The sequence below is a fragment of the Branchiostoma belcheri genome, unplaced genomic scaffold (assembly GCF_001625305.1).
Source record: "Branchiostoma belcheri isolate BF01 breed outbred unplaced genomic scaffold, Haploidv18h27 scaffold40, whole genome shotgun sequence".
In the NCBI taxonomy this organism is placed as follows: domain Eukaryota; kingdom Metazoa; phylum Chordata; class Leptocardii; order Amphioxiformes; family Branchiostomatidae; genus Branchiostoma; species Branchiostoma belcheri.
In genome coordinates, this window is record NW_017804021.1 from 1,042,016 (window position 1) to 1,060,112 (window position 18,097).

Below are 18,097 nucleotides of genomic sequence, written 5' to 3' on the forward strand. Positions count from 1 at the left end.
TTTTCTAAAATTGTTGCCTGTTTTTTCAGGTGTGGGACACAGCCGACCAGTCCTGCCTCATCACTGTCACAGCGAAGAGCCACAAGATCCGTGGGGACCTGATGTGCTGTCACTACTCCCCGCTGGCCAAGAGTCTGGCCATGGTCACAGACCAGCTGGCTCTACTGCAGCTCAAGATGAAGTAAGTGTGGAACTCTGGGCATAATTATTTATGTATATTTACTTTAAATTTGCAAAAGGGAAACATATTCTCCCTGTTCTGTTTCCTCTACTTCTTTTTTTTTCTCTAAACACATAAGGTCAATGACCTAGATCAGACATCTAACACCATGGTAACTGGTTCTGTAGCAGACACCCTGTGGTGTTGGGTTACATTATGTAGCAAGTGGCAGGACAGATTTTGAGGGGCTGGTCATATGAATCAATGTGTTTGATCAATAATAAGCTGAGATGTACAGTAGTTTGTTAGGCTAGACCATGTGAAGATTAACATTATGCATTTGCTTTGCAAATGTTACCTGTCTAGTTGGTTGTATATTTTGTTGTATGACATCACCCACTCTGAGTTCACCTTAAATATTTTTTTGTGAATTTAAGTGAATATATATATTTCTGTTGTTATGCTTAGTATTGTTTTGTAATGGACTCCAGGAAGAATAGTGATGTATTGCTAATGAACATCTAAATAAAACAAAAACAAACTCTAGTATGTGCCCCTCCCCCACACTTGTATTCATTCACTGCTGATCTAGCCAGAGGATGAAAAAATGCACATTGTCAAATACTTTCACCTTCCTCCACAACAACCCTTAATCCTTACTGACTCAGCTGTATCATACTCAAAGAGGAAACTTACACAAACATGTAATGAGAATGAGAGACTTACATGCACCCAGCATGTCCTTGCTCTTTGTTATAATTAAGGATTAGTGATCACCAATTACAGATCGAAATTGGTAGGTATAACCAGACTCCAGCAAGTAACAGAATTTGCACTTTATGTAACAGTAACTGTGTAGAGGATGAAGAACACTTTGTCTTAGAATGCCCGTTATACACTGATATGCGGAAATCCTTTATCAATTCCTTAGAGTTAGAGAAGAAATATACATACTTGTCAAAAGCAGAACTGTTCAAATATATTATGACATCCAAGCACTACGATGTAAATGAAAAGCTATGTAAATTTGTTCATACATGTTTCAAAAAGAGAGAGGAGATCATGTAGATAGATCCTGTAGTTAGAGACGTAGCACAGAAGTATAACACTTGTTACTTATATACCTGTACCTATAGTTATAGCACAGAAGTATAACACTTGTTACTTATATACCTGTACCTATAGCTATAGCACAGAAGTATAACACTTGTTTCTTCTATACCTGTACCTATAGTTATCCAGCTTAATGCATTTGGCCCATGTAGGGCGTGGATATGCAATAAAGTTCATTGTCATTGTCATTGTCATTGTTATAACTGCAGGCTGTAGTACTGGCATGTACCAGTAGATGTCACTGTTGCACTGGTTTCTAGTCTGCACGAAGACTGGAAATCAGAATTCAAAATGATTATTAGTGAACTGATTTACCAAATGCACTTCAACGGGTGCAGATCAGGTCTGTTTTATGCAAGCAGTAAGTTTATACATAATTTTGTATTTTTGTTTCCAGGTCCTCCCTGAATGCAGACATAGTCCTCTCCCACAAGGAGGCAGTGCAGTGTTGTAAATATAACAGTTCCTTCAAACAAGTCATCTCCTGTTCAGATGCATCGGTAGGTATGACAAAACACACTGTGCAAATAAAAATACTTGGCCAGAAGATAATGATGATAAATGGTCTATTTCGGATATAATTGTGGATTCATGACAATTCTTTTAACACAGTGACTGTAATATAAAAGTTTTTGGCAGAAAATGATAAGATCTAAGACCTTCAAATAACCATGTATCAATACTTACAAGATACATGTACATGTAGTATATGTCATGTATTACAAAAACAATGTACATGTTACTCAGGTCTTCATACGTATTTGCCTTAAATTGATGTCTTCCCTTGTGTCATGGTATCTATTATCATGGTAAAGTTTTTCGTCTTTGAAACTTTCACAAAAAAAGTTAAATATGTTTTCTGTGCCATTTGCAAAGTTGTGGATGGATATTTGTTATTATTTATTATGGACATTTGATGTGTGGGAAGTTGTCAGCAAAACGAAAGACAAGCTTGATTATGGTCGTCCTAGCAGCACTTTATGGAACTGCAGCATAACTTTGTTGTGACATTCCCTTTCTGCCTCTGTCCCACAGGTGGTGAAAGTGTGGGATTTTGAGACAGGCACACAGATCTTTGAGTTCTCCGGAGCCCATGGGGACAAGCCCGTCACGTGTATGACTTTTGACAGCACAGAGAGAAGGTAGCATTATCTGTAATCAATATAAATTTTATGTAATTATTATCCTTTTAACCTGGATATATGGATGATGTTGTATAGGGCTCGAAATCCTTTTTTCTTCTTGCCTGCACTGGTGCAGGTTAACATTGAAATTTACCTGCACCAGACAGATTTTACCTCTAAACATCAGAATAAGAGTATTGTACTTGCAAGTGACATACACATAGCCATATTTTAGCAATTCCAAGCTACCGAAGTATGCAAACTCCTAAGACTAATTGCTATAAGAAATCAGTAAATAAAACACATTTTCTCCAACTGGCTAATATCCATGTTGCCTGAAGTGGTTTTCACCAATTAATGAGGCAGACAAATTTGTCACAATGGCAATAAAACATTCATCCAATTTACCCTATATGTTGAATATCTCCAATCCCGAGGACCCAATCTACATGTTGGAAAAACCTGTTGATACAAAAACTGTGTACGTTCATACGAAAACTGCATATTATGTTGAAATTTTCCTGTGTGTAAATCATCCTGCTTTGTACATTAAAGTAAGCCAATTCCTAACAATTTCTGTATGCAGTTTTTGTACTCAGTCTGTCTTGTTTTAGGCAGAAAATAACATCACACGTCTCTCCTCAGATTAATCACAGGAGGCAGGGACGGGGTGTTGAGAATTTGGAACTTCAACAACGGACACTGTTTGAAGTCACTCATAAAAGGTGAGTACATAGTTTCTTCTCACTTTTTTGTAGCTTCTGGAGTATAGAAACCCTCTTACTTAGTAATGTTTTAGTGTTTGAAATTGATCAAAATACACCATGTGATCTTTCCTTTACGGTTGCACTTCTGCCAAAAACTTTGTTTCTTTGTACTTGTTGAACAATTTTTCTGGCTGTGTTTGTGTAGAGAACTCAGAGGAGGTGACAGACTGCTGCTATGTTGAGCTGCTGAGGAACAGATACGTGGTGTCTGTGGGCTGGGACCACAGGATCAACATCTATGCTGTAAGACCATTCACTCCAGCTAACCCTCTTTTCCACCACACAGCAAATGTTGAGGAAGCAAAATTGAATATTTGTGTGACCCTAGATTTTAGAATTGGAGTTCTAGAGCTAGCTGCTAACCAAAACTTACATAACTTCTTTCAGAGTACAATAGCTACATGTATCTACCAATCAAAATTTGTGACCCTAGCATGCCCAGATCATGAATCATCAAAACAGAAAGTTCTACTGCAGTATCATAACTAGAGTATTCAGCACCAAGGACAGGGATAGTTCCACTATACATTGTGTACATGTAACTGTTACGTATACTGAGTTTTGGGGCCAGAAGTGGTTGTTTGAATGCTGTTGATAGATCTGTAAGATGGATTTAACAGAATATTGATGATGTATACCCAATATGATGCACAATTTTCTTGTCTTCTCGTGAAACGTTTGTTATCTATGAAAATTGTTCTTTAGTTTTTGGTTGCTCGTTCGTCACTTCCACTGATCTTTCCTTACAGGATGCTGCAGAAGATTTCCATCATTACCAGAGTCCTCTACCAAAGTGGACGGATGATGTTGTAAGTTCAATATTTCTTTATCACTTAAATTCCAAATTGTGTTGTGTTGAAAAATAATGTGGCCACAGTTGTATCTTGTCAGCGACAGAATCACCAACAACTGCTACTTGAAAAATTACATCAAACTGCTCATTTCAGTTTGACCTTGGAATGATTTTGTTTTGATGTACATGTTACAGTATCAAATTTGAGAGATACTGAGAGTTGCCCACTTTTGTCTCCGAAATGTATATGCTGGGCCTACTTGTACAAGCTGAAGGGCAACCCAGAAATCTTGTGATGAAATGAATAAAGAAACGTTATTTTCCTACCTCCCCACAAGGCACACGGACACAAAGATGACATCCTGTCTGTGGCGTCATGTCCGCCCAACCTGCTGGCCACCTCAGCGTATGACGGGAAGGTGATCGTGTGGAACATGGTGTCTGGACACATCTACTGTCACCTGGTCTCACCTGAGCTGAGGAACAAGTCCTGTAGCTCATCTGATGATGAGGATGACAACAAACTCAAACAAGGTAGGACATTGTATGTTTACCGTAAGGTTTGTAGAAGGAAAACATGTTTTTGCTCTGTTTCTTCTTCTTTTCCAAACAAAAGAGGACAATGAGACTGGACCAGACAGCTGTCACCATGATGGTAACTGGTGCTGTTGCAGACACCCAGTGGTGTTGGATTACATTATGTAGCAATTAGCTGCAGGACAGAGTTGGAGGGGCTAGTCACCATTGTATATGTAACAAAAAGTACAGCTACTTTCATAATACAAAGTGCTTCAAAATCAAAATACAAAGTAAGATGAAATTCTACGTACTGAACATAACATTACATCACATAACATGTTACTTTTGAGAGTGAGAGTGCACTAAGTTAAAGATATTGTTTCATACCTTGCAGATACCTCTGATCTGAGCATCAAGAAGGTTGTGTTCTTGAAGAGCCGGGCAGGAAAGAAAGATGCTGCACAGCTGATTGCCAGTGGACCAAAGGGTGAGTTAACACCTGGACTAAGTCTACCATACATATACTTACCAGTCAAATCTACAATGTAACCTGAATTCCATTGCCTCTACATGTATATTCAGGCACCACTACCTTCCAACGTACACTGTTGCCTTCTAAAACAAGATTTGTTTTCTTTCACCTCAAGTCACTTATAGCATTTATATAATGAAATTTTCTTGTCTAAGCATATTAAATGTTACTGTCTCAAAGACAAGATTTCAAAGGTTGCTGTATTCTTTCCAGTTGTATTGATTAAACCAAGATTTATACAAATACATGACATTGTGTGTCTCAAATACTGAGAGGAGAATGCCAACATTTTGTTGCAGGACAAATCCATTTCTGGAACATCTTTCAAGGAGGCCACCTGTATGGTCTGGTGAATGGGGTAAGTATGATTAATATCAGAAACAATATCACGGGTTTTAAAAGCAAGGCTAACACAACAGGTTCATGTTCTATCTTCCATTTACACTGTGGAGTCATTTCAACTTTTATGTAACCTTTGTTAATTAGTTATATTAATTAACTGTAGACTTTATAACATGATGCTATTTCTTTCCTCTGTACGTCCAGTCCAAGAAACAGGGGACAGTGACGGCCATGATTCTCAATGCCAGTGACACTGTTCTCTACACGGCAGACTCATTAGGTAGGTATCTGTTGAAACTTATCAAATCTGTAGACATTTGAGCATTACTTGCAACTTTGGTGAATGAAGAACCCGGTTTCAAAGGGCAATTGCTTAGCTTGAATATGTTGTAAAATTTCCAAACATTTGAGTATCATAGCTTCAATATCTTGATCCAACTTTTTCAGATAAAGGAACAGGGCTTCTAGTACTGAATGTATCTGTTACAAATATGCAATCATGTATTATCTGTTGTATAACTGTGTTCCCGTCTGTTTAGGGTTCGTGTATGTCTGGGACGTGGATGGTTTTTGTGAGGATGGCGAGGCACCTATACCTCCTGCATGTAAGTTTTTACAACAGTTACTGAACATGTAAAATACTATCATCTTTTAAGTTCTTCCCACACCTTTCTGTGTAGTGTATAATCCCATCTAAGTTTCTACAGCCTTTGGGCCACACAGGTCACAGGCCACACTGTCTTTTTTTTTTGTTGCCTGCTATTTTCTGAACAAGATACTCAGTAAATCTGTTTTGAAAACAGGTGTATGATTAAGTTGTAAGAGGATTGCCAAGGGAGCACTATTATTAGTAAGTAAAAGAAAGGAAAAATTTAGTGGGATCCATAAATCGCATAGTCAATCATCTCAATGACCATAAAAAGACACTGAAATCATAAAAAATGATAGTGGCTATTTCAAAGGCATTGAAGTGTCACTCCATGTAAAAGCAGGGGCTGGACCTTGCCAAGCCAGGAAATGTCACTGGTTTTAACAAGTGGCCGGGAATCAATATATCTGTCAGTAAGACACAGTTAAGCTCTTTTATCTGTCAAGAATACTCAGTTAAGCTCTTCTATTAGACTTACTTAGGCTACACCAATTTAATTTCTTGGTTATCAGATCTTTTAATAAAAAATATGAAGCGACAGGGCGAAAAAGGCCAAGGTATCCAATGATAGCCTCAAATTATGACAAGAGCCATAAAGTCAACAACAACCAGCTGAGGTTAGTTTGTTCTTCAAACCATGAATTTTTTACTATTGATAGATGGAAAAACTGTACTTACATGTAGGAAAAGAAGGGCTCTCTTTAACTGTTCAAGCCAAAATATCAGCATTTTTTTAGTTAATTCAGAACCTGAATAATTTATATACATTTTTTTTGCATATCAGAAGAAAAATGAAACGGGCCAATCCAAAAACCCTTTATTGATTAAATTACTATGGCCTTAAGTAACAAGAATTGGTCAGTTGTGATACCCAAAATGATACCCAAATTAAGCACCATAAAACTAATTTTGGGTTGGTACACTTCTGTGGGCCAGGCTATTTTTAAAGTGCGATGATTTGGGGTCTTCACACCACAAAACGACAAGGGAAGGATTGATTGAATGCACATGGGATCGATGACCTCATTCTCTGGAGATGGCAATTTATCAGGGCATGATTGAGCTATATATGGTTCTGATGTATATTAATGGCTATGCACAGAAGATTACTAAAAACTAACAGTGTCACTTTTAATGTACAATGTAGTTTACTGTACACTGAGCAGCATCTAATACCAGCTCAGAAAAGAACAAGAAATACTGTGACTGTCATGCCTTCAAGTTTTAAACAAGCTTTACACAAATCTCTTTTTGCATCATGTTGTAGTGCAATATCATGGAAAAGAAGTTCAACTTTTTCTTCTTTTTCTGTCATTTTGTTAAATGGATTCATCTTCTTCATTATTGGGCCAAGTGACGTAAATTTGGTATAGAGGAAGAGTGAGCAAATACCCCTAGACATTTTTTTTCTCATTTTAGAGATACAGGCTTTTAAAATTGTTGTGTTTTGTTACCATTTCAGAGAAACAATGTACATTTTGGGCTCTGAAGCCCTTGTATAGACCCAATTGGCAAATCATCTGAAATAAGATATGGATATGTCTTAGATATATATATCCACCAAAATTCTTTAAGGTAAACACTTTTGGCATACACCCATTTAAACTTGTATAATTTCGACTTTTATAATGACAAATGGCTTCTAACATTGATTGATAAAATGGAGACAGAATAGGGGTATCAGAATCCCCAATTTGAAGGGGAGAGTGTTAAGTGCCCCCCTTGTTACATTAACACAACAATGAATTGATTTCTTTCTCTCCTTATTGTTTCTACAGTGATCAGAGACTGGAGAGCGCACATTCAGAGCATAACCGGGTAAGTACCTATTTTTCTGATCAATAGTCTCTCTTAAAGTTACATTATCTTAATATGTTGACCCTTCCTGTTCACTTTTAAGTTGTGTTTGGGTTAATTTTTACTTTTCTGTTTACTGTCAATGTATGACTTTGTTTTGTTTTGTTAATTATGTTTATCTTCATAGAGGGAAAACGTACTGTTTTTGCTCTGTTTCTTCTTCATCTTCTTCTCGAAACAAATGCAAAAAAGGTCAATGACCTGGTCCAGAGGGCTGTTAACATGGTAACTGGTGCTGTAGCAGACACCCTGTACACATGGTTTTGGATCACATTACGTAGCAAGTTGGAGGGGCTGGTCACCATATAACGAGTTACATGTATATAAATGTGTTAAGACTAAACACAGCCGCTACTGTTATTTTAGGCTAAATAGTGTGAAAGTAACGTTATGCATTTGTTTTGCAAATGTTAACCTTTAAGTTGCATTCTAAGTTGGACTCTGGCCTTATGATGGCCTTTGGGCCAGTATTGACACTTCCTCCAAAACGCTCAAAGCAGAAGGCTAAAGAAATCAATGAAACACATTACTGACTAGACAGGCGCGTAGTTATCCATTTGTCACTGCCAGCCGGATCTAACCGCTGTACTTGGGGCTTGTTAACAACATTACTGCACCTGTAATCCAGGAAATGGCCGAGCCTAACACTAAAGGAGGAACTTGGTGGCCTCTTACGCTAATGTGCTCCGATGGCATCAAAGCCTTGTTCAACAATTTGCTGATGGAGTTCTTCTGCATGCTGATTTCCTCCCTGATCAATACGATGTGATTGGATGAGGTTCTATATTGGCTCCTGATCAATGCACATTTGTGAGCCCCTCGGGGCTGAGCTAAACCCTATTTCAGTGGAATCTTTAATCCAATTTTTTTCTTGTTGCCAAACAACTAAATGACCAGCTGATTTTGTCTATAGTTGATTTGCAAAAATTTCAAATACAAATACAAGACAAATAATTCACATAACAAAATTTTAAATTGAAATAATCAGATAATTTCTGGAAACGTTAAATGTTGTGTATAGAGATACAAGAAGTTTTTGTTGACTAAGGTGTATTTTTTTTCCTGTTCAGTATGGACCTGATAGAGGAACACAACATTGTGATCACCTGTGCTCTGGACTGCACTGTCAGGGTCTGGACACTGGAGGGCAACTTTGTTGGTGAGTCTAACTGCATGATAACCAGTGCTTTGTTAGAACGTACTACCCGTAATGTACTGTGCATAGCACTTCGACGAAATTTGCATATTTAAGGGTGGCATCCCATATATAGTTTTCAAATGTTGTGTCCACTTGGAAAGATACTAGTATCTGCAACAGGGAAAATTCTCAATTCTCATTGACCGAACATCCAGCAAAAGATGTGAAAAATCTTTGTCTTCCCAAGACCTAACCCACAGACCGAATATCAAAATCCACACATATCTTCTTAGTAAGATATTGCTGGCCAAAGGGTGCAGAAACACAAACAGAAAGATGAGCAGGCAAATTGACAGACAAGTAAATGGACCTTGAGGCCACATGCAAAGTCCCATGAACATCCCTTCTACAAGGTAACACAGAATCTGATGTGTTTTCCTGTAATGCAGGCACCTTTGGTCAGCCTGACCCCTGGGATATCTACAACCCCAGCACATACTCCCATCCCATGGTGCCCTATGATGTCCTGGTGGACCCACTGAGCATGCCCAGCCACCCTGTGATTGACAGGAGGATGTCGGTGGCTGACGTGGTCCACGCTGACTCCATGGAGGGCAGCGAGGCCGGCGATGATGATGATGCTTTGCACACAAGGGTGGGTCCAACTCTTTGGCAGATAGTAGACCACACCGATCTAATTTGCTGTTTCTCAGATTAAAGAGATAATACAAGAGATCATTGTTTTTGCTGTCATCAGATCTTGGTCCATGGAAACTATTGATAGGCATTATGCAAATTGTTGGTAGGCATTAGCAAATTATTTTTAGGTAGATTAGCCGATTGATTTATTACATCTATTTGATTTATAAAAACTAAGGCATCAAAACAGGGTCTGAGGTAAAAGTCTATACTCTGGTACACACAGTTTCTAATACTGAATACAGGAAGACTAACAGGCATACCGGTATTCCAGTTTTCATCCCAGACAGAGTCTTAAATCTCAGCTTCCTGTTCAACTTTTGCCAAATGTTATAAAATGTCAGCAAATCCAGAAAAATAAATTAGTGTGGCCTAAGCATAAATATTGGATACCAAGGTTTACCTTTAAGCATGTATCGTTTTAGCATGATATTATAATTGCATCATAAGTTCGTGACCTTGATATGACCTTGTGATGACAAAAAATGTCTCATTCTTCCCTGCAGCCTCACACAGCCCCAAACTTCTCCACTCTCCACACGGAGTTGTTTGTAGGGGATGATGAGATCGCTGAAGAACTGAAGAGACAACCGTTTGGGAAGGCTATTGGGAAAAGGTAAAGGCAGACCTTACTTTGAGTTGTTTCACAGCATCTGTAGAGGCCAGGTACAGAAAGCCAACTTTCTGTGGTTTGCCAAAGACCTAACTAACATGCAGGCAAAAACCTGACTGTAACAAAACTGCATACATGTACACGAGGGTATGAAAGTTACATGCGTCAAATTTTTCCTACGTCGAAGTCAGCCTGCTTTGACGTACGTCAAGAAATTATGTGTCTATGTATGACCTGAATGACTGATTGTATGTTCTTAAGGAAACCTAGAAGACAAAAGACAGAAGAAATTCCAGACTTGTGCTTTCCACATTCCAGGCGCAATGCCTGTGATGTCAGGTCCAGTCAGGGCCGGTCACCCTGATGACCAGTTTGTGACACAGGGAGGGCTAACTGGGGTCAGGTGTCAATGACCTGATGTCAGTCCAATGGAATCAGAATCGTTAATTAAGAATTGATTCGTTGTCCTACAACAAAAGCTTGGACAATCCGGCAGACGATTACGTGTCAGTTCTTCACGTTTGTTCAATCAATCAAAGTAAATTCTAACGGATCCACGTCCATTTTGGGAAGGCAGAAAGATGAATGTGCCAACACTGCCCATTTCCGGATCATTTCTTCAGTTTTACATTCAGTTTGCAAGTCTTTCAAAATTGCCTTTGAAACATCTTTCAATTGGTCTCTTCTCAGCGCTTGACATGCTTTTTTCTGCATATCAACGTTGAAAATTACCTGCACCAGACAAGTTTTACCTCCAGAAATTAGTATTTACAAAGTATGTATCACACTAAAACTGTTGTGAAACCATTGCCATTATTTCTTTTACACATCATTTGTGGTGACAGTGAATACAGCTAATGAAAATCCACATACATGTACACCTACATTTGTATACATGGACCAGTGCATGTTAGTTGGAGGTGGACATCAGAAATACCTGCAACAACCTGCATTATGGAGGTGAAATTTCAAGACATGTAGATGTTTCATTCCGTTTCCTTTGTTTTCCCCCAGGTTACGTCACGAGAAGATGATGAACGCTCCAAACAAGTTCAAGGACCACGGCGGACCCAACGCCTACCAGAGTCTCCAGTGTTACGACCTGGCAGACACGCCTGAAATCATCCCGCCTAACCCTTCTGCTGAGATAGACGACCCATTTGCAGATATTTTGGACTAGCACAGTGTACAGTTGAGCCTCTAGCAGTCCTTCCACTGGTCAGATTGCCTTAGAAGCTTGATGGCCAACACCTCTAAGTCAGGAGAATTGGGAACATCTTAATCCTTTAATTATGTGTGATTGTGTTAACATGGACCAATCATTGTTAGAGACCAATCATAGAGACCAATCATTGACTGAGAACTGCCTGTTTACTGTTGGAGGCTGTGATGACAGGTTTCCATAGTGACAGAGAGTTCTGAGCTCCAATTTTTAGTTATGGGAATGGTTCTTTTGAGTTAGAGGTGAATGGCCACAAGCTCTTGGGGAGGAGGCCCTACCAGCCACTGACAGCGAGAGATTGTGTTACACATGTGGGAGAAGTGCCACTTCATCGTAAACCTATGAGAAACAGTCCAAACATACCTGCAAATAAGTCTCTATCTCAAGAGAGAGGTGAGGTGGGTTGATTCTGCTAAGGGACCTGCTTGAGACTTGACCTTGAACTCAAGGTTGACCTACAGAAAGCTGGACAGAAGACAAACTCAAGCACACCGCAGAGACAATCGATAAAAACCATACGCCGCGGTGTGTCGGCCGTCAGATAAAGGACTTATTTCCCCCGTGTACGGCGGTGATATTGCACACAAATAATTTTCAGCAGCGTGTGACTGGAAATGAAAGGAGCTGACTGTACATTGTCAATATTTAGTGTGCTATTGTTGCTGCTTGTCACCAATGTGGAACGTTTAATACCGTCATCGGGAGAAATATCTTTATTGATATGCACAAAGTTGAGTAAATTGCATACTTTTGTGATCATTATGTTTCAACTTGTCGGAAATGTTTTGACAGTCTTACTCAAATGTCAGCTGTCCCCAGGCAGCCTGAGGTTTTAATATAAGGGTTTAAGTGAGTACTTTCCCAGACTGACCCGATCCTATGACTTGTACTAAAAATAACCCATTATTGACTGCAAGCATCTCACCAAGCTTAGGATACCCCCAAATGCATAATAGCCTAGTGACCATTCTCTATGGGCCAGCTTTGGAGTGTTTCAGCCATGCAGTTTGCCTTTCTGCTAGCAGTCGATTTTTCCAGACGGCTTTTCTAATTACTGCCATTCATGGTAAGCTAATTGAAACGCTTAGTGGACTGGATTCTTGTAGGCCGGACACTCTTAGAGCTACAGACAAAATTGCCCACAATGGTCTGTTCACCAGGCTACACCAGCCAAATCACTCAAGCACAATAAAAACCCCAGTGGAAAATAGATTCAAATAGTGGATGGGCTCCACACTGTGAAATGTTGGTAAGGAGACTATACTGTTCATTATGGACTGTAATGTCGGACTCATACAGGTGTCGTTTTCTCTGGCTGTAGTTGATGAAAGAAGGCTGTAAAGTTTTTCAAGTGGTCGTGGTAAAGAGTCGTAGCCTTGGAGCCATCCGTTTTTTTTTTTTCACGAGAGCAAGTGCAAGGAGCCCCGTTAAAAAACGGATGGCACCCAAGCTAAAAAAAATTGTGCATTTCAATTGTAATAAAGCACCAATTCTGAACTATGCAGTAGGTATGTAACATTATAAAATGTTCTGTAACAAATATATTGTGTATATATTGAGTCAAATGATATTTTGAATACTCAAACAAGGTGCAGTAACTGACTATATTGTACATGGTGAAAATCTTGTAGTATAGGAAGAGTGTACATTTTTTGTTTTGAGGGTTTGCTGCTTTCTCCGACGATAAAATAAGCCACCTAACTGGAAGTCTAACTTAATGTTCAGAATGCAGTTTATAGCTCCCTATTGCAACAAGGGTCTTGTGGCATAGCTTACACATGTATGAAATTATCTGTCATTGTTTTCTGTTGCATTTCCACTGCATTGGGACATACATGTAAACAGGAAGGCTCTATGACCAGAGTCAACCATGTGTAATATTGAAAATAAAACATTTTATCAATGGTTAATGATTCACAGGCTGTTTTTTCCTTGTCTGTCTTTTGGGTGTCCCGTAAGACGAAAAATGTCCATCAGTACTACATGCAGTACTATGCATGATGTACAAAATCACTAGTAATAAACTGGTGGATGTACCAAGTAATAAGTATCTACAAGTATCACCAGCTCAGAAAAGATTGTCAATGTTGTGAAATGGTCTCAACTTCAAGGGCGAGAATTATCAACCAAGTTGCAGTGTTACACAAAAACATGATTTACTGATGCAGTATCCTACATGTACATGTAGAATGGAACACCCCTGCAACCAAGTACATTGTATAGGTATAGTAGGGGAATCATCACTAGATAGCTTTAAACATGGAGTTAGAATGCTTTAAACAATGCATACAATTAGCAAAGGTTCCATATGTAACAGGTTGTTCAATATTTCCATTGTATATAGCCAGCTGCTGCCACACCGTGTGCCTGCAAAGTTGGTGTGTTATGCCAAATGGCAGTTATACTGGCTATAAAAGTACATAAAGAACAGGTACAGTTGAGAAGTTCAGGTTCAAGCCAGGTAAACTCCCCACAGCCTGTGAGAATTATTTATGACAGGGATCTAGACTTTTATTGGTTCATAACTGAGACACATATCAGCCAGACATCTTGCTTGTGGCCAGGATAAAATGTTTATTAGGACCATCGATCATGTCATGTTTACTCACAGGAAGGTTCCTTCAGGGGACAGAGTGAGATGACTGAGAAAGTCAGGGTCTGCACTGGGCAGCTTTGATGGACTGTAGTGAGACAGTGTTCAGAAAGTGCTAAAAGAAACAAAAAAGGAGCAAAATGGAAGGAAATAGCATAAAATTGAATGAAAATGAAGCAAGAAAAAAAAAAAACAAAAAAACAATTGCTGATAGTGAAAACGTATAAAAAAATATAAAAATTAGGGATAGACTAGTATGCTACACTAGCCCATTGCTGTTTAATATCTAGTGCATATAATGGTACATATATTAACCTTGAAACATTTCAATTCACATTGCATAAAACCTGGCTTTGTTTGCCAAGATGATATGATCAGATATCATGATCAAATCTATATCTTTGGAGCTAAAATTGCCCCAATACAAATGTACCTTCAGTTGATTGACACATCAATGGCTGACAAGAATAGTGGGTCAGATGCCTTAAGTCAAATTTGTAGCCTCCTGTGTAGATTTCTAGTGGGTCATCATTTGTTTCTACGAGCGGCTAGAATGGTGCTAAATTCTTTTCGAGGGAGGCCTCGATTGATGGGAGAGCTGTGTCTGCAGAGAAAGCTGTATCACCTGTACTAGAACTCCCTGTACAGCAAAACTACCTCTACCCCATTAGAGAACCTTAGCCCATGTAAAACAATTGTGTATCAGCACTCCCCCAAAAAACATTCTCCAACAAGAGTTCCACAATCTCATACCTTCGCCAAATGAGGTTAACCCTTGCGGGTGACGAATTATACAATTTTAATCATTGATTTTGTAAATAAGAGCCTCATTTGCATGGACTATGTCAGTTGATCATATTCTTCATCCAATGACAGCCTTATCATAACAAAAAGGCTATTCTAGCACTTCCTCATAAATTATGCAAATGAGGTCATGATTTGAATAAATTATGTTTGTTGATGTTCACCTTCACTTAACTTCCAAATGTGGCAAGTATGAAATTCGGGGTGCAGCAGTTACAACTATGAAATTATAAGAATTTTCCATTAATTATGCAAATTAGGTCCTCATTTACATAATATATATCCTCAGATGTTTTTCTCGTTCTCAAGTAGATGTCACAAGTGTTTCATAGTTCTATTATCGAACAAAGCAGAGTTATAGAATTTCCTCATTAATTATGCAAATTAGCGCCTGATTTGCATAATTGCCATCTGATCATGTCAAGCATCACTTATACTACTTACATACCAAAAATCACGACAATACGTCAACCGGTTCTTGAGTTATCGTCCTTCAAATTTTTGTTCAACAAATGCTCCTGCAGTTCCAGAACAAGGCGCTAGGGGACCCAAACTCACGTCACTTCTTCCCTACCACAAGAGCTATCTACCAACCAAAATTCGTGACCCTAGCATGTCCAGAACATGAGATATCAAAACTGGAAGTTCAGCTGCAGTACCTAGGAAAGCCGCCAGGGGGCCCAAAATCTAATCATTTCTAGGTCTCATGAAGACCTACCCACCTACCAAGTTTCATTCCAATCCATTTACTGCTTCTCGAGTTATCTTGCTAAACCACACACACACAAACACACCCACACACAGACAAACGCTACTGAAAACATAACCTTCTTGGCGAAGGTAAAAAGTCTGTGAAGAAGGCCATCAAAGCTGCACACTCTGAGAAAGTTGTTCTACTGAGTGGCAGCACATTGATCGAGGTGCAGTGGACAGTGTTACTTCGTTAGCATCACACCACTGAGACACCGGATGACCCACATTCAGGCATCTGGGGAGGTGATATCAAGTACAACCTGAATCTCATTTCTTGTGACAGGAATTAGACTGGACGGGAGTAATTACTTTGTGCCTTATTGGAACTGACGCTGAAAAGAAATGACATTTTGATGGCACTATGCGTATCAAAGTGCCTTTGCTTCCCTTGTGTATTACAAACTGCTAGCCTCCTTTAGAAATCTCTTGGAGCAACAGCGGCGTATTTTAGGGGGAGTGCTAAATACAATTTTGCATCAGTTATGCTGTGGGAGGAGTTTTGCCTCTCCTGAGTGAGCGGTTCAATATTTGGAAGATAGGAATTAGTGCCCATCCACTAGAAATAGAAAAAGGCTATCAGTCATGGAGACTGAGACTGTGCAATGGAAAAGGTAATATGCAGTTGAAAATGAAATATGTTTCATTTGTAAATGGTCTCATCATGTGGCTTAGAAAGAAATACATGTAGGCTTATGAGACAGTTACCTAATCCAAAGTTTTTGCTAATGGTAAAAGACCTCCAAAAAATTATTTTCCTGCTAAGATCATAAAACCCTCTTGTCATTAAAACAATTGGACTACATGTACATTTTATTTAGTAGCCACTGCCTCAAAAGATGAAGTCAAATTATTATTATGTCTATAGACTACATGTGAACACTTTTTACCTTGTACGATATTATAACTGTGTCTTTCCTTACAATTTGCCTTTGCAAGACTTTGCAATAAAGTTTGAAATGAAAAGCAATTGAGAGTATCAGGAGAGGCAAAACTCCTCCCACAGCATAACTGATGCAAAATTGTATTTAGCACTCCCCCTAAAATACGCCGCTGTTGCTCCAAGAGATTTCTAAAGGATTTCTGTTTTTAACACTCATTGATGACGCTGCCAACGACTCTCCGTGCCCTGTCTGGAAGTACGTTGACGACATGAACTTACTAGAGACAAGAACTTTAAGTCAACCTTCCATGCTACAACATGCCCTTGACGATCTGAACCTATGGACACAGCGTAACCACATGCTGCTGAATGGAGGAAAATGTCTAACCATGCATGTGACCTTCACCAAAAACCCACCTCCGCCACCCCCTTTGCTAATCAATGAGACGGAGTTAGCTGTTGTCCCGAGTCTGAAAGTGCTTGGTCTTCACATGCAAAATGACCTCCACTGGGACGATCAGGTCAACAGCATGGTAACGAAAACGGGCAGAAAACTCTTCCTCCTTAAACGACTGAAGAAGTTTAACCTACCTGAAGGTGACCTGGTGGCGATATACATCGGGTATGTTAGGCCAATACTGGAATATGCAGTTCCTGTCTGGCATTCAGGTCTAACTAAACGCCAGTCTGATCAACTGGAGCGGTTACAGAAAAGGGCGTGCCGTACAATCATGGGGAAAGACTACTGCGGGTACTCACATGCTCTGCAGCACCTCGGACTGACAACACTTGCCTCTAGGCGTGAACAGCTGACTCTGAAGTTTGCTAGGTCCTTGCTAAGCTCTGAGTTCAGGGACTGGCTCCCACCACCTAGGGCTCAGATCACAGGAAGAGTAACACGCAACAACCACAAACTGAACTGTCCGAAAGCCAGAACGAAGCGGTACTTGAACTCTTGTGTGCCGTACATGACAAGACTTGTAAACCAGCACGGACAGTAACTTGCCTCTTTTTGTAATGTGTGTGTATAATTTGTCCATATTTGTGAACTTTAATGAAGTCCAGCTTTTAATGAATTCCACCTTTTAATGAATTCCTCATTTAAAATGTAAATTGGTTTTAATTCAGTGGCAACACTGCGATTTCCAATAAAGAGATCTTGTATCTTGTATCTTGTATCTTGAGTACAACTTTTCAGCTTATAACTTATTGTTGACTGAGAAACACTGCAAGTCTTTGAATCTAAAATGAAGCTGCAAAAGTCAAAAGGCGTGTGCAGTTTTCTCTGACCAGGGCACCTCCCAGGCCACGATACAGAAGCACAGTGTCTGTGAAACCGATACCTCCGTTACAGTGGGGCAGGTGAAATGGGCTTAAGTAGTGAACAGGGAGGCCGTATGGTGGTATTAAGGAGCCCAGATGCCTCCTTTCTATAGCAATGAACTTCTGATACGCACGGTAAAGTCCACATTAGATCAGGTGGTGTTACAGTCTCTATGGATGGAAGAACTCTGGCAGGGTGCCACAGTATATGGCCAC

At 39.5% G+C, this 18,097-nt stretch overlaps 1 protein-coding gene across 7 annotated transcripts in view; it reads left to right on the forward strand.

The window, feature by feature from the left end:
* LOC109477534 (WD repeat-containing protein on Y chromosome-like) overlaps positions 1-13,438 on the forward strand; it is a 58,479-nt gene extending 45,041 nt beyond the window's left edge. For all 7 annotated transcript variants that reach the window (XM_019778828.1, XM_019778829.1, XM_019778835.1 and 4 more), the window contains 16 exons: positions 30-181; positions 1,671-1,773; positions 2,309-2,415; positions 3,043-3,122; positions 3,310-3,407; positions 3,914-3,973; positions 4,296-4,491; positions 4,871-4,963; positions 5,308-5,366; positions 5,555-5,630; positions 5,890-5,955; positions 7,778-7,817; positions 8,927-9,015; positions 9,444-9,649; positions 10,200-10,309; positions 11,321-13,438. In XM_019778828.1, the coding sequence (XP_019634387.1) occupies positions 30-181; positions 1,671-1,773; positions 2,309-2,415; positions 3,043-3,122; positions 3,310-3,407; positions 3,914-3,973; positions 4,296-4,491; positions 4,871-4,963; positions 5,308-5,366; positions 5,555-5,630; positions 5,890-5,955; positions 7,778-7,817; positions 8,927-9,015; positions 9,444-9,649; positions 10,200-10,309; positions 11,321-11,486 (1,701 nt within the window). In that variant the 3' untranslated portion in view covers positions 11,487-13,438. The remainder of the gene's footprint in view (positions 1-29; positions 182-1,670; positions 1,774-2,308; positions 2,416-3,042; positions 3,123-3,309; positions 3,408-3,913; positions 3,974-4,295; positions 4,492-4,870; positions 4,964-5,307; positions 5,367-5,554; positions 5,631-5,889; positions 5,956-7,777; positions 7,818-8,926; positions 9,016-9,443; positions 9,650-10,199; positions 10,310-11,320) is intronic.
* Positions 13,439-18,097: the final 4,659 nt, after the last annotated feature.